This window comes from Globicephala melas, chromosome 6, assembly GCF_963455315.2.
Source record: "Globicephala melas chromosome 6, mGloMel1.2, whole genome shotgun sequence".
NCBI classification, from domain to species: Eukaryota; Metazoa; Chordata; class Mammalia; order Artiodactyla; family Delphinidae; genus Globicephala; species Globicephala melas.
Window position 1 is genome coordinate 50,019,319 of NC_083319.1, and position 15,060 is coordinate 50,034,378.

At 47.1% G+C, this 15,060-nt stretch overlaps 1 protein-coding gene across 6 annotated transcripts in view; it reads left to right on the forward strand.

The window, feature by feature from the left end:
- APBA1 (amyloid beta precursor protein binding family A member 1) overlaps positions 1–15,060 on the forward strand; it is a 240,876-nt gene that overhangs the window by 207,658 nt on the left and 18,158 nt on the right. For 5 of the 6 annotated variants that reach the window (XM_060300863.1, XM_060300861.1, XM_060300862.1 and 2 more), the window contains 4 exons: positions 8,827–8,859; positions 9,863–9,949; positions 10,584–10,769; positions 14,482–14,661. In XM_060300863.1, coding sequence (XP_060156846.1) covers positions 8,827–8,859; positions 9,863–9,949; positions 10,584–10,769; positions 14,482–14,661 — 486 coding nt within the window. The remainder of the gene's footprint in view (positions 1–8,826; positions 8,860–9,862; positions 9,950–10,583; positions 10,770–14,481; positions 14,662–15,060) is intronic. The other variant, XM_060300864.1, reaches the window with a different exon arrangement.

Below are 15,060 nucleotides of genomic sequence, written 5' to 3' on the forward strand. Positions count from 1 at the left end.
CCACACCTCACGACCCGAGCTTAGAGGAGAGGAGATTGAGGTGACGTGGCAGGCAGTGCTTATACACGTACCTGCCAACAGTTCTAAACGGAAAAAAGATTTCCAAAGTATGCTGGAGTCCTGATGTATAAATGCTACATAATTTGGTTGTTCTTAATGGCCCGTCTTGAGGAAAAAGTGATAAGCTTTGAAAAGTTGAAAAGGTGAGAAAGGATAACATTGTAAGTATTATATTTCCAGTATAATATGTGAGAGCTATATCACCGTATTTCCTTGTACAGTTAGAGACCAGTGACTAAAACGTCCGTGATACAGTGTGGTTCCAACTAGCTGTCGTTGCATTCGAACCGGTTGATCCTGTTCAAGCTAGATTGAACTGGCTTGCTTCACCTAAAACGAGCCATTTGATCAGATCTACCCTGGCTAGTCTGAACCAAGTCAGTGCAAGGGTAACTCAGTGCAAACCAGTCATAACCTGTTTGAATCTGCCTTATCAGGATTTAAAAGCAGCGAGCCTATTTGATCCCTGAAGAAGCACTTTTGTCTAGTTTAAATCATTCACAGCTAGTTTGAACCGGCCAGAGCTGGTTTGATCCCATGGAAATGCAGAGCTCTAGACTCTCCACCACGATGCTAGTGCCACCTAGAACCACGCACAAGCCAAGGGCGACAGCGGCCCTCATGGTGCCATCACGTAGTTCAAGTGCCATTAAGGGCCACCAGCACCTAGAGCCCCTGAGGCTGTTCCCACGTAGAGCCACAGGCATCGCATCACCGTTGAAATCAGAGCCGGGTGTTTCGAGTGACTTGGGATAGGTTATGACTTCCCAGATTTGGTTCTGTCTGGTGTCCACTGGCCAGAATCAACTCCCTCCTCAAGGGACCAGTCCCTTTTTCATGTCTTCTCTCTCACACATCCCCAAGTTCCATCCTGGGCTTCGTGTGGCATGTGGAATGAGAAGCACGAGTAGAAGGCCATACGTGAGAGTCCTTTACTGTCTCCATCAAGGGAAGAATATTTCTCAAGCACTTATGAGTGCAAGGCTGTGCGAGGTCCCCTGAGGGAGGGAAAACAGCGATTTGTAAAGTGAGATCCTTACCCTGAAGCTCAGCAGCACAAATGAGAAGTGAATCAAGCCAGCGCACGTGCAGGGGGTGCCAGAGGAGGAGAGAGGGGTGTCAGGTACTGAGGGCCACAGGAGTGCGGAGAGACCTTGAGAGATGAGATGCTGCCTGAAAGCCCAAGGGAGGGGAGAGCAGCAACCACGGAGGTCACAGAGGTCACACAGCAGGGGCCGTGCTTCTGGTCCTCCGGTCGGGGCTGATTCCCATCTTATTCACATGCCCAGGCTGTGTCATGCCCTGAATATTAAACAAGGTCAGCGCTGGCCCTTCCCTTCACTACCCATCACAGCACAGTAAGCCCACACTGCAACTTTTGATAATATTATCGACATTTTAGGAATTAGGATGTGTAAGCCAGAGAGTAATTTACAGCTACATCTTACCCCCAGAGATGCATCTTATCCTGCGACTCCCAACAAGACAACTCCCTGACAATGTATCAAGCTGACCTTCCTGCCCTCCGCATCTGTCAGACTCAATAATGCTGCTGGTAGAACATCAGGTTCCTGTTGAGCTGCCCATCCAAGCTTGGCCTGATTCTTTTTCACTGTCTCCGTTATCATAAAGAGGTGACAGTAATACCCACAGATGTCCCCACAGCCTTCTCCATCTTAATTTAGTATCTCCCAGGCACAACGTTCAGAACGAGAACACACAAACCTCTCTGAGAGAACAAGCTGCTTTTCAGGCATTGTCCTGCCTTATTTCCTACAGAGCAGAGAACTTTAAAAACATAGTCTTTAGGGACGTACTTCTGACCCCTCCTGTCCCACAGTTTCCAAACATGTTATGATTTTGGTACATTAACATTTGCTAGGTAAACCCCCAGGGCGCCAGATGGTGAGCAAAACGCCACAAGAGAAATTGAGATAGAGAAGTTTATGACTCACAGGTCCTGGAGGAAGTACCTGCACACCTGGAGGGGCCACGTGGGGAGGTCAAGGCAGGACCTGGGCATAAGCCTTTCTTTATTGGGGTCTGTGGGTGGAATGCTTTGAGGTTGCCAGACTAAGGCCGGATTGTTCACTTCAAACCAAAATGGGGTTTTGGTGAGCTCCATGGGGGTCTTACCTAAGGGGCGCCAACGGGGAAGGCCCTGGGAGGCAGGGGGAGACTTGTTCACAAGGGCCGTCGAGGGGGTCCTTTCAGGAGCTTACATTTGCACGTGACTCTGCGGGCTGCTCTCCACAGCATTTGCTTGCGTGAAGGAGCCAATGTCATTTTAAGGCCCACGCCAGCTGCTTGGCCAAACCAAATGGACGCGGAGGCAGTAATACCGTGGAGTAACTTAGCTGAACTCTTAACCCAGCACTTAGTTTCCCAGGTTAGTGGTACTGTTAGCTCCCCCAGGGTCAGTGGGCATGCAAGGACCCGGCGTGGTTCTCTGACAGACAGGGACCCCGGTCAGAGAACCATGTGTTTGGAAATGGGGTGGTGCTTTTGGTTGTCACAGTGTCTGGGACATTTATATTGGCATTAGTGGCCAGAACCAGAGATACTTGATACCCTGTAATGTCCGGAACGGAGCCACATGACAAAGATTTATCTCCTCCAGAATGCCAGAGTACTTCCCTGTCAAGGAACACTACCAGGGCCCATTCAGATAAATCCTCCAGAAGAAAGCAACAGTCCACCCCCAGATAGTACTGAAGACCCCTGAGACCAAAAACTGCACGTTGCTTTTAGATGAGTTTTTCCTAGGTTCTGTTTACTGGCCTCCTGACAGGTGCCCTTGACTCCTGCAGCTAGAGTCTCTCTGTCTTTCCCCTGCCCTGTGACACGTATGTGTACTCAGTGACCTTGAGGGGAGAGCAGGCACAGACGCATCACCTGAACATAGAGCAGCGCTTAGGAAAGACGCCGCGTCCCAGTACCAGATCCTGCCCAGTGCCAAGTGTTCTGTGCATTTTCTGATTTCCACAGTGGTTTCTGACAGTGTTTTTTCCCCTTCTTTAAAGTGCAGCTCCCTAGTGAAAAACCAGAAAGCTTACTTTGAATCTTCAAAGGATTGGTATCCAGAAGTTCCACAGGTCATTTGAACAAAAAATTAGATGGCTTTGTCGATCAGAACAGGCAACACAGAGGCTCTCTGATTATAAATCCATTTTAGACCTGCCTAGAGCAGAGAAAGCATTTGGAAAACGTATATTTATTTTTACAGCAAATTACTCTAGTGTGAGGAATTCATTATAGAGTAGTAAGATTAAATGGTTGCATTTCATTTATAAGTATCGTTTCACAATGTGCTTCTTGCATCTGAAGGAACTGTTGCCTAACATTAAATATTTTCTGCCTCATGTTCCTTTTACACCATTGAAACGCCTGTCAGATTGTTTGCCTTTACACCCAGCCTGACGCTTTTTCAAATTGTAAGTGGAGAAGGCTGCGTCTAGAACCCATGGTTTATTTCCACGCCCCCTAGAAAGTTACCGTCAGAATCGTGCACAGAGACTGCATTGCGTGCACAGGGAACCGAGGGGCCGAGAGCATTTCTCCAGATCACTCAGGTGGTCTCAAGGGGAGCGTGCACTGCGGTGCCCACACAAGCTCCCTTCTCTGAGGGAGGTGGTACCACGCTTTTTCCTAAAGAGAGGCTGCCCTTTCAGGAGTGAGTTACTCTGGGCCACCTCTGGAGACACGCAGAACAGAATGAGGCTGCAGGGTTTATAGCCACGTCCATCCAGGAAGGAAGGGGGAAAAATTTACTTGGAAGTCCATTCAGTAATAACCTCACCACAAACTGATGAGTAATTCCTGGCTTGGTGGTCTCACCTGCACAGAGACAGAGGAGTTTCCTCCTATCTTTTTCCGATTCCTTCTTCCCTTCCTCCCCGCAGGGATCCCATCTTGCCCCTCTCTTTCCTCTGCCTGCATTGTTTGTTTGACCTGACGTGGATGCCAGTGAGACCTACCTCACCAGGAGTCCAGTCGTGGCTGTGTGTTTTTGGTGCTTTCTTTCTGAGCAAGCACTGAACCTGACGTTTGGGTTTCCATTTCAAAGCAGGCTTTAATTTCTGGTCTGTCCATCAATTACATGGTGCCTGTCACTCACATAGCAGCAACCGTGCACTGGAATTGAATAATGATACTGAATTTGCACTTGGAGTCTTAAGAATTATGATTTTCCTAATTTAACGAAGAATTTATAGGTTTATTTGCCAAAATGGGAGGCGAATTTGGAGTTGTGGTTTGGCTAGATATGAATTTGGCTCAAAAAGCAAACTGTCCCTGTGCAGGATCCTGTGATAGGCATCTTAGGAGATAAAAATCAACCAATTCCTTGACCTTGAGAAACATGCATTTTAATAAGGGAGCCAAGAAGAGTGTTTAAGTAACAGTAATACAAGGCAGGCTGAGGAATCTGAAATTAAAAGACATTTCCATCCACCAAAATGTAAGAAATAAGGTGCATCTGAATGCAATAGCGGAATTACAGGACATCTGCCATTTTTTTTAAGTTTTTTTTTTCATCTTTGCACCCTCCCTAATATATTCTTTCTGCCTTTGTTCCTAATTTTTGAGAAGTAGTAATATCCTTCCAGGAAGCTTCCCATATGATTTAGAAATGCATTAGAGCAATGGTCCTCAAAGTGGGACCTGGGAATTTGTTAGAAATGCAGATTCTCAGGCCCCACCCCCAGTCAGAAACTCATGGGGGTAGAGACCAGGAATCTGTTTTCATAAGCCCTCCAGGAGACTGTGATGTATGCTATAGTTTGGGAGTCACTGCCTGAGAGACGGGTGGGTCATCCAGCCTGAAGGAGCCTCTGTTCTCCAGCTGTGCTCTGCACGTTCCGGGCAAGCCGAGTGCTTCTCGCTGATGGGGTTCCATTGGCAAATAAGCGCAAGAAACGCTGCCAAACGGATCTTTTTGGGTATTTGCCACATGTGTTTTCCTAGTAAAGGCTCTGAGAAGACCTGTACTGAGGAAATTTAATTCAGTTTGTTTAACCAGAAGCTTCCACAATTACTTGAACGCAGAATACATTATCGCTGTGATGGTACCTGTTACGTCTTGTTGCGAGGATTCTTTTAAACATGTTTTAGGGAAATATTCTGGAGAGAGCTTTGCCCTACATGCTATCAGTATCAAAAGTGCACTATGGGGCTTCCCTGGTGGCGCAGTGGTTGAGAGTCCGCCTGCCGACGCAGGGGACACGGGTTCGTGCCCGGGTCTGGGAAGATCCCACACGCCGCGGAGCGGCTGCGCCCGTGAGCCATGGCCGCTGAGCCTGCGCGTCCGGAGCCTGTGCTCCGCAACGGGAGAGGCCACAACAGTGAGAGGCCCGCATACCGGAAAAAAAAAAAGAAAGTGCACTATGCAGAGACAGCCCCCCACCCCAGCCCAGGGTGGGAATCCTGCCTTAACCCTACCTAGAGAACCAAACGGGAAGCCAGTGCAGCTAGCTCACTCACCTCCCTTCCTCTCACTACATCTCCGTGCTTTGTTCCACCCTCATTCCCACTTCATTCTCTGCTCCTCAGCGGGAAGACGGGGTGATGTGCTAAATTCTGCCTGAGCCGTAGAAACTGCTTCATGTCCATGCAGAGTGTGGTGTTTGTCTCCATTTTCTTTCTCCATTTGTGAAGCTCACAAATGGCGTTTTGATATTTTTTGGTCCATGCATTTTTGTAAGAAGCATGCATTATCAAATATTATTCTGTCTTTACTAGCCTGCCCCAAAAGATCAGATTTTCCCATTCTTTTATAGAGAGATTTTCCTTAAGCGTTAAAAATTATGATTTAATTGTAGAATGAAAATTTCTATCAGTGTAGCATTGTCTAAGCCATCTGATTTCCCATCTGACTTGAAGTCTGTGGTTGATAAAGACGATATTGACACTGGTAGCAGACCCTTCACGTACACGATCTCATTTACTCCTCCAAATGGAGGGGGTGGGGAATCCTGTGAGGTAGGTATCATTACCCCCATTTTACAGACAGCCTTAGAAGTTTATAGATGAGAAACTTGTCCAGATGGCACAGTAGCAATTTGGAATATAGAGTGAGGTTTCCAGGGTTTGAATATCTCTTCTGCCACTTAATAGCTGTGTGACCTCGGGCAAGTTAATTAGCCTCTCTGTGCCTCAGTTCCCTCTCCTGAAAGATGAGGATAATGTAGCGCCTACCTCACAGGGTTGTTGTAAGCTTTTACATTGGTACACATGAAATGCTTAGAAGGATACTGGCATATACCAAGTGCTCAGTAAATGTCAGCTGGGGAAAGAAAAGCTAGAATAGCCAGGAGGATCCCCGGCATAACTAAACTTGAAGGGTCTTAAGAACAGCAGATACCCAGTACACATTGCAGATCGAGTGATAGGATGGACGGTGCTGCAGTATGTCCTGTGCACCACAGCCTGCTGGTGGTAAGCCATAATCAGTCTCATGAAACACGAGGATTTAAATGGATGTTGTCACTCCCTGCTTCAAGATGCATCCTGGCCTTAAGGCTCTCTTAGACCTTTCTCTGCTGTTCCAGCTTCTCATTCTGACCCCAACCCCATCATCATTTCCAATGTTATGTCTAAATTTTTACTTTGTTTCAGGGCACTTGAATATCATAAGCGATTTAAAGGTGGTGTCACTCTAAGTGCATAAAATATTTTTAGCTTCATAAAAATTGTCTCAGAATGCCTTTCATGAAACTCAGTTTGCCTTTGGATTCTCTTCCTCATCACCCATTCCAGTAAAAAACAGAATGTGGGCATTCCATGGGTGGCAGACTTACTTTCCTTTGAAAAGGGCCCTTTCAGATCACTCTTCCTGAGAGTGAAGAATTTTGACCAATAGCTATTAAGTTTTGGTATCAAAAATCATGGAAATTTATATATTACTGCCATAGCATTCAGGGGAGGTAGTAGAAGACAAACAGATGTTAGGATCTCACAGCAGTTGTTTATCTTGAGGATTATAACTGGTGCAGATCAGAGCATCCCTGGCAGAACGCTGAGATTCCACCCAGTAATCTCTGTGGCACAACATCAGCACAGGGCCACTCCTCAGATGTGCGGGTATTTCCACCGTCATGCACAGTGGTTAGGATGATGCTTGCAGTTGCTGCCTTCAGACTTTTCCAGAGTAGGCTGTTCACCTCGAACTCATGACCAGCAGTACAAGCTGTGGGGGGGCTCTGTGGGAGTGGGGCTGCCCTAGTTTCCTGGTGCACCAAGATTAGCCATTTGGTGTTTGGATAGCTGACTCATCGAGTTTAGGCAGTACAGACAACACATGTAGTCACTAATGAAATAGTGACACGCTGCTGAGAGCAAGAGCTTTCCCACCAGGTGAGTACCAAGGATGTGAGGGAGCAGCTCTCCCTGTACCCCACCCCCATCCCCACAGCAGTTACATGGTTTGGCCATTGACTCACTATCATTTGAGTAAGATCTGTGTATATGTACCAAGCCCTACCAAAGCCAAGAGGTTGCACCCTGACATAGGCAGATTATAATCATCTAACGTCATGATCATATAAGAGCAAACACAAATAGAGTGCTTATAATGCACCAGGAACTGTTCTGAGAGCATTGTATATACAGTTGACCCTTGAACAGCACAGGTCCCCTTACATGTGGGTTTTTTTCAGTAGTAAATACTGCAGTACTGTATGTTCCAAGACTGGTTGAATCTGTGATGGGTTGAATCCGAGGATGTGGAACTGTAGATACAGAGGAACCGAACTGCATATACAGAGGGCCAACTGACTGTAAGTTATATGCAGATTTTTGACCCTGCGGTGGTTTTGGCACCCCTAACGCACACATTGTTCAAGAGTCAACTGTATTCATTTTATCCTCAAAACAGCCCTATGAAGTCGATACTGTTTTTACCCTCATTTTACAGTTGAGGAAACTGCAGCACAGAGACATGAAGTGGCTTGTTCCGAGTCACACAACTAGTAGGTAGCAGAGCCAGAATTCAGTTTTAGGCAGTCTGGCCTCAGAGTTTCTATTTTTATCAACTATTCTCTCTTGAATAAATATTACATCCATTTCTAGTTAGGTATAGGCTCTATTAATGTTACACAAATTTAAGGCAAGAAGTATTACTAGAGAGAAAGAGGGAGAACAATTCAGAAATCAGTAACAAAAAGATAACTAGGAAATCTTCAAGTATATTAAAATTAAGAAGAACACAGTTCTAAATAATGTTCAAAGAAGAAATCACAGTGGAAATTAGAAAGTGTTTTGAATGAAATAATTAAATTGCAACATCAAAAGTTGTGGGATACTGCTAAAGCAGAAATTAGAGGAGGCTCATAGTTTTATATAAAATCAGGAAAGAAAAAAGTTTGAAAATCCATACGTTAAGTTTTCATCTTAAGCTAGAAAAAAAATTGGCAAACTGAAGCCAAAGAAAAAAGAAGGAATAAAGGTACAGGCTGAAATCAGCGAAATAGAACACAGGCATACAGTAAAGGAAATCAACAGAATCAAAAGTTGGTTCTTTGAAAACATCAATTGCAGTGAAGTGTAAGAAGCACCTCAACACGTGTCCTTCCTACTACTACTCCTGGCAGCTACTAAATTCTGATCTAGGAAATCGATTATAGAGTGGGATTTTTTTAAGCCAGTCCTCCTCCCACAGAAATGCTTTATACCACTGTCAGTATTAGTTTGTTGATTCCCTTTTCAACTGAGTCTCTGCAAATTCTTTTCTAACTGTTCTCCTGTCTCTGTTTGTTCCATGCTAAGCAGATGGCCCAGAAATTAGCCAAAAGCAGGAAGAAGGTGCAGTACAAACAACTTCATCAGCTTGGTGTTATGCCTGTTTTTTTTTTTTTTCCCATTTACTTACGTTTTGCCTTTTTTCTTATTTCGTGTTTTTGTTTTCTGCATCCAGCAAGTTTTTGTTCAGATTTCTTTTTGAACCGCCCCATAAGCCAACGTTTCTCAAAACTCAGTTGCCCAAAGTGGCTGTTTTCTGTTGCTCATTAGTCATCTCACTCCAGAGGAATGACAGGGAGCAGATTGGGGATGCTGAAGGGATCCTGCAGTAGTGTGCAAGTGCCCACCATTCAGGAGCATTCACGTGGCAGGGACCTGGGTCTGCTCAATTCTAGTCATGTTTGATTTGTGGATCTGTCAGATTGCTGGATGCAAAAAAGAAAACTCGCTAATAACCACACGTGTGCAGAGTCAAGCCCTGAGTGAATCAGACTAATGTGCTTTTTTGGTTGTGAAGCTTCTAGGTGCTTATGAGCTACCCATGGGACACTGAGGCATTGGGGCTCACTCTTACTGGGGTAGCTTCAGGAGTAGGTACTGCTTCTGTGGTGTGTGGTGTGTGGGAACATGAAGACCCTCTTACCACAGCTGCCTTGTTTGCACCTGCTGTAAGCATTGTCCCCCAGGAGCAAACTCTGACTTCTCCAAGGTCCTGGGGGTATGAGTCAGTTGCCCTTTGTTCCTTCAATCTGTTGGGCTCTGAAACCCTTGCAGACAGTGCCATTCACGATCATTGTTCATGGAGTCAGATCTACTACAGTTACTGCTTCCATGGCGGAAGAAGCAAGGAAGGGTCCGCATTTCCCCCTGTAACCTGGAGATGCTCACTCCCGTCCCCGTGTCATCCTCTGTGTGGTCCCTTCAGCTTTGGCGGTCTAGTTCTGAAGTCTGCATCGCTGTTCTGGTGACTGTGTCTCAATGCCTCTGTGTATGAGCTAACCTTGCTTGCACGCACCTGGGTCAGAGTAACGTATTGAGTTTTCTCTCGGTGCGTTTTCCTTCTCAGGCCCCTGAAGGTGAATCTCAGCCAATGACCGAAGTGGATCTCTTCATTTCTACCCAGAGAATCAAAGTATTGAACGCTGACACGCAGGTATTAGCTGGCTCCCACCTTCCTCGGGGGTGAAGCTTAGCATGACAACTAGGAGACTGTGCGCTTGTCTGTAGAGCAGCTGTCCCCAGATGCTGGCTTCCACACAAGCTAGAAGGTGGTGTATGCAGTGCCTGCTGCCGGGCTGGGGGATGGGAGGGGACTTGGTAGGGAGGATTGGGGCTATTCAAGATCAAAGGAAAAAATAAGCCTTGGATATTGTTGGCTAATAATTCTCATAAGTTTTTATCAGAAGATTCATGAACAAACTAGCCTTTTAAGAAATTTTGTTTAAAATCACACACACACACACACACACACACACACACGCACACTACAATCATCCAGTCATCACATGCAGATTTTTTATTTTTTAACTTCCCCACCAGAGATTCTACTGGTTGTAAAATGACTGAAATTCCTTTTCACATACTACAGACCACTTCCTGCTCTGGGTTATCACAAGCCAAGGGAATTGCTCCCAGGCCTGGGTGGGCGCGTGTAAGTCTGCCAACAGGGTGTTTGCAGCGAGCTCCCACGTGTGGACCGCACTTGGCTGGGCTGTGGGGTGGCAGGCTGTCTCATGGGTCATTCGATGCCGCACTGGACATACCATCCTCTCCCTGCTGCCTTCCAGGAGACGATGATGGACCACCCTCTGAGGACCATTTCCTACATTGCAGACATCGGGAACATCGTTGTGCTGATGGCCCGCAGGCGGATGCCCCGCTCCAACTCCCAGGAGAACGTGGAAGCCTCCCACCCATCCCAGGATGGAAAAAGGCAGTACAAGATGATCTGCCACGTCTTTGAATCTGAGGACGTAAGGGCGGCCTCCCTTCCATGTGATCTGGGCTGCCCTTGGGTGGCCAGGTTCCCTCTAGTTCTCAGAACCTTAATCATATGTAAGAGATACTTATTGAGCACTTACTATGTGTCAAGCACTGTTCTAGTGCTAGGGATATAAGGCTGAGTAAAATAGACAAGACACTCATTGTAAAGCTTGTAGAGAGACAGAAAATAGATAGATAAATATACTTAATACAAAGTTAGGTAGTAGAAGGTTTGATAAGGAAAAACTAGGTCAAGGGATAGAGGGGCCAGAGGCTATTTCAGGTAGAGTGATGAACAAAGTCCTTTCTGAGGTGACATTTGAGCAGAGACCTGAGTAGAGTTGAGAGTGAGGAAAGAGCAGGTGCAAAGGCCCTGAGACAGGGGCCTGCTGATAGAGGTTGAGGAAAGGCAAGGAGACAAGCCACTAGAGAGGACAGAAGGGTGGGAAGAATTCAGCCAGACCCACAGGGGCCCGAACAGGTCTCACCTGGCCACTAGGGCATTTGGGGAGGACAGTTCTTGAATGTGCAGGACTGCCCTTTCCTAACAGGAAAGTTAGCATCCCTGACCCTTCCCATCAAATGGCAAGAGCACCAGCCACCCACTCCTTAGCAAAACCAGCTGCTCCTCCAGTCACAAAGCTAGTGATCCCTAACGCCCATCTCTCCAGGTGATAAGGTCAGCAGAGGAAGTCAGCGTACAACAGAGGTGGGGCCCATTCTTCCATTCAGCCTTCTCACCCAGTTGTCCCTAGAACTGCCGTCGAGAACACCAGGCTTCAAGCTGTGTTAGCATCGTGCTTCCCCCAAAGCTCAACAGGCCTTGGAAACTCGCTCTGGGCCTTGCTTTTTTTTTTTTTTTTTTTTTCTGGCCAAGCCATGAGGTTTGCGGGATCTTAGTTCCCCAACCAGGGATTGAACCTGGGCCCTCGGCAGTGAAAGCACAGAGTCCTAACCACGGAACCACGAGGGAATTCCCCCCACGATGGTTTTGAACTACAGAGCCTCCCCGAGAGGGCCGTGTTGGTGCCGTTGACTGGTCTAACTTTTCCTCCTGCCACAGTGGAATAAGCTGTATTTCTCATATTGAGCAGGGAACCCTTATATACTTAAAGAAAATTGCCTACAGTAGCCTTGGCTCCTTAAAAGGGGCCATTTTTCTCCAGAAGAGTGTTCATGCAGCTGCTTTAAATGGCCTTCCTCTGAGAAGTTAGGAGTCTGAGGCGAGCTGCTTTTCTCCAGGGAAACAGAGCTGACATGGCTGTAGCCACAGACAGGAGGAGACGCTTACACTTTTGTACCATCTTTTACTTGTCTGGTTCTCTAGAAAGCAGTCCCAGGGACACGGTCACTGAGAAGGCAGAGAGCTTGAAGCACCTGTCCTGGCCATTCTCCCTGCTTTTCCTTTAAAACTGAGGCCAAACCTGCAAACTGGGAGAAAATGAGTTTAGAAGGTTCTCGGAAAGTTCCAAAGGAGTTACATTTAGAATCTTAAGTTTCATGTGTTCTGCAGGCCCGTGAAAAGGTGGCGTTAGCTCTGCTCACCAGACGTGAGGGTCCCGGTACGACCCTCTGCCACCTCCCTCTGGCTTGGTGCTCCTAAGGAGGGCTTTCTTTCCCTTGGGGCTCCTTTGGGTCTGTAGGGGAAGATGATGAAGGGGAAGAATGAGGAAGCAAGAGTGGACCTGGGAATCTTACTGCTTTGCTTCCAAAGCCCAGGACAGAAGGGGGAGAGCATGGCCTGCAGAACTGGGAGGACTGTTTGTGGATCCCGTCTCCCGTTCTGCAGAAGCTCAGGCTGTGCAGCTGCTGAGCTTCTGTAGAATGGGCTGCCGTGCGGCTCAGGTGGACACGGCAGAGATATAAGTAGCCTGTGTGTGTTTGCCCGGTGCATCCACACGTGACGGTCGGGAGGACCGCTGGCCGTGTTCTCAGACACACTTTTTTTAGTTCGTCTGTTCACACGAGCCTCTGATGCCCTCGGTGAGGCCTCGGCAGGAGGCAGCATGGTGGTCCTTGATGTGACTTGTGGCATGTGACGTCACCAGATCCTCAGAGTGAGAAAAGTTGAGCATTTCTTTCCCCACTGCCAGCCACACAGAAATTTCTGATAACACAGTTAATTAGCTGCTTTCAGCAAAAATTATCAAAGGTAGGGAAAGGAGGAGTGCAGATTAGAGTTGTGTGTGTTTGAAACATTGCCCTAGAGCTTTTTGTTGTTTTGCGGGCTTTCTACCCACTACTATTAGAGCAGCAGTCCCAGTGGTGGGCAGGAGGTGGGCTCCGGAATCAGGCTGCCAGGATTCTCAGCCCCCATCCCCACCCCAGCTTAAGCTCTCAACCTCGTTTTCCTGATCTGCCCAATGGGAGCAAAGAAAACAGATCCGAAGTCTCAGAGCTCTGAGAAACAAGGGATTTTTGTACTCAATTGGTTGATAAACCTGCTTTGAGCTGCCATGAGACACTTTATAGGATTTGTCCAGCTTACCATGAATCTTACACATTTGTTGCAGGAACGTTACTGTGTTTAGGCACTTCTCCAGGCTCTAATGGGGTTTTTACACAATGTATGATAAATGCACCCTGTTACCTTTCTAAAATGTGAACATTTCTGAATTCTGAGACACTGCCTTCAGAGCTTAGGATGAGGGCTTATGGACCAGTCATACTTAATCTTAGACTTGCTGTGAGGATTTATGTGACGGTGCTTCTGCAGCATTTAACACAGCACAGGCTCAGTTGCTGGTGTCTCTCCCAGGTTGTAATGTTGGTTAATTAATGCAGGGAAAGGTTATCAAAGCCCAGTGCAGGAGAAAGAACAACAGAAGCAGAGTTCCTGTCCTGTGAGCGGTGTGACCTTCCTTGAACAGGTTCCTTCATGTCTCTGGCCGCAATCTCCTCACCTGGAAAATGCATAATAATTTGTGATGTCCCATCCGTAGATAATATGAATGAAATGAAATTCATAGATAATATAACCTCCCTTTTTGAAAAAATTTTCACAAAATAACCAAAGTATTGCCATAAATATAACACAAAGGAGAAATAAAAGGAAAGCAAGCTAAATAAAATAAAATAGGTTGATAGACACACACTCACACACACATGCAGAACCACCATGCTCTACGGCCAGTGTGCAGGCTGATGGGAATGTGATTTACTGGCAACCCACATCCCACGAATAGCATTGATGCTGATGATTTTCCAAAGTCATGAAGCTTACTCGTGGTAAAGTGTTGGACAAAACAAAATACCGTCTTCTCTCAATTTACGGAATAGTTGTATTCTGGGACTGTTCAGTATGTATTAGAGCGTGCAACTAAAATCCTGTGTTTTTATATAAATTAGAGTTGAGTCCCAGCCTTTAGACACAGTTGTTATATGTACATGAAGGTCCAGTGGGATATTTGAAAGTTGTGCAGGATGTAAAACAGCTCGTCCCGTGTAGGACTGTCCTTTGCACGGCAGTAGGTCCAGCATCTCTGACTCCTGTCCATCAAATGCCAGGAGCTCCATCAGGACCATTGTCATAGACAAAATTGTCCCCACTAATTTTGAAAATGACCTCTAGCAGGCACTGCTGCCCCATGGCGACCCACTGGGCTAGCTGCTGCCTAGGGCTCTGTAGTCCTGAGGGACCCAGGTCGCCCACCAGCAGTGCTGCCCTGTTGACCCCGTCTCCCCTTTCCGGCTCCTCTCCAGGCTCAGCTGATTGCACAGTCCATCGGGCAGGCATTCAGCGTGGCATACCAGGAGTTCCTCAGGGCCAACGGGATTAACCCCGAAGATCTCAGCCAGAAGGAATACAGTGACCTGCTCAACACCCAGGACATGTACAACGATGACCTGATCCACTTCTCCAAGTCGGAAAACTGCAAAGATGTAGGTACTTTCCAGAAGCTGTTCTCTGAGCTGGGCCAGCCGGGCCCACCCGCGATAGAAGTGAAGGCAGAGTGGCTGGGCTGAAGAGTGAGCTCAGGCCCATCTCTGTCTCACCTCACATGAGGCCCGATAAAGACTGCAGCCGAGGGCCGTGGCCAGTGAGACAGGGCGTCGTCTGCTTCCTGCAATCCAGAGCTGACTTTGGGGTGGGTTCCAGAGGCAGATGGGACCTGGACCCTGCCCTTTACCAAGCCCACAGTCTAGGAAAGGGCACAGAAGATTTTAGATGATGGTGCTGGTACAGGCACTCGTCAGAGACAGCTGTACTTGGCGGATTGGAGCCGATCTCGGCTCTCAGGTCTCAGATGATAAGTGCCATGCTCCCCCAGGGACCGAGCT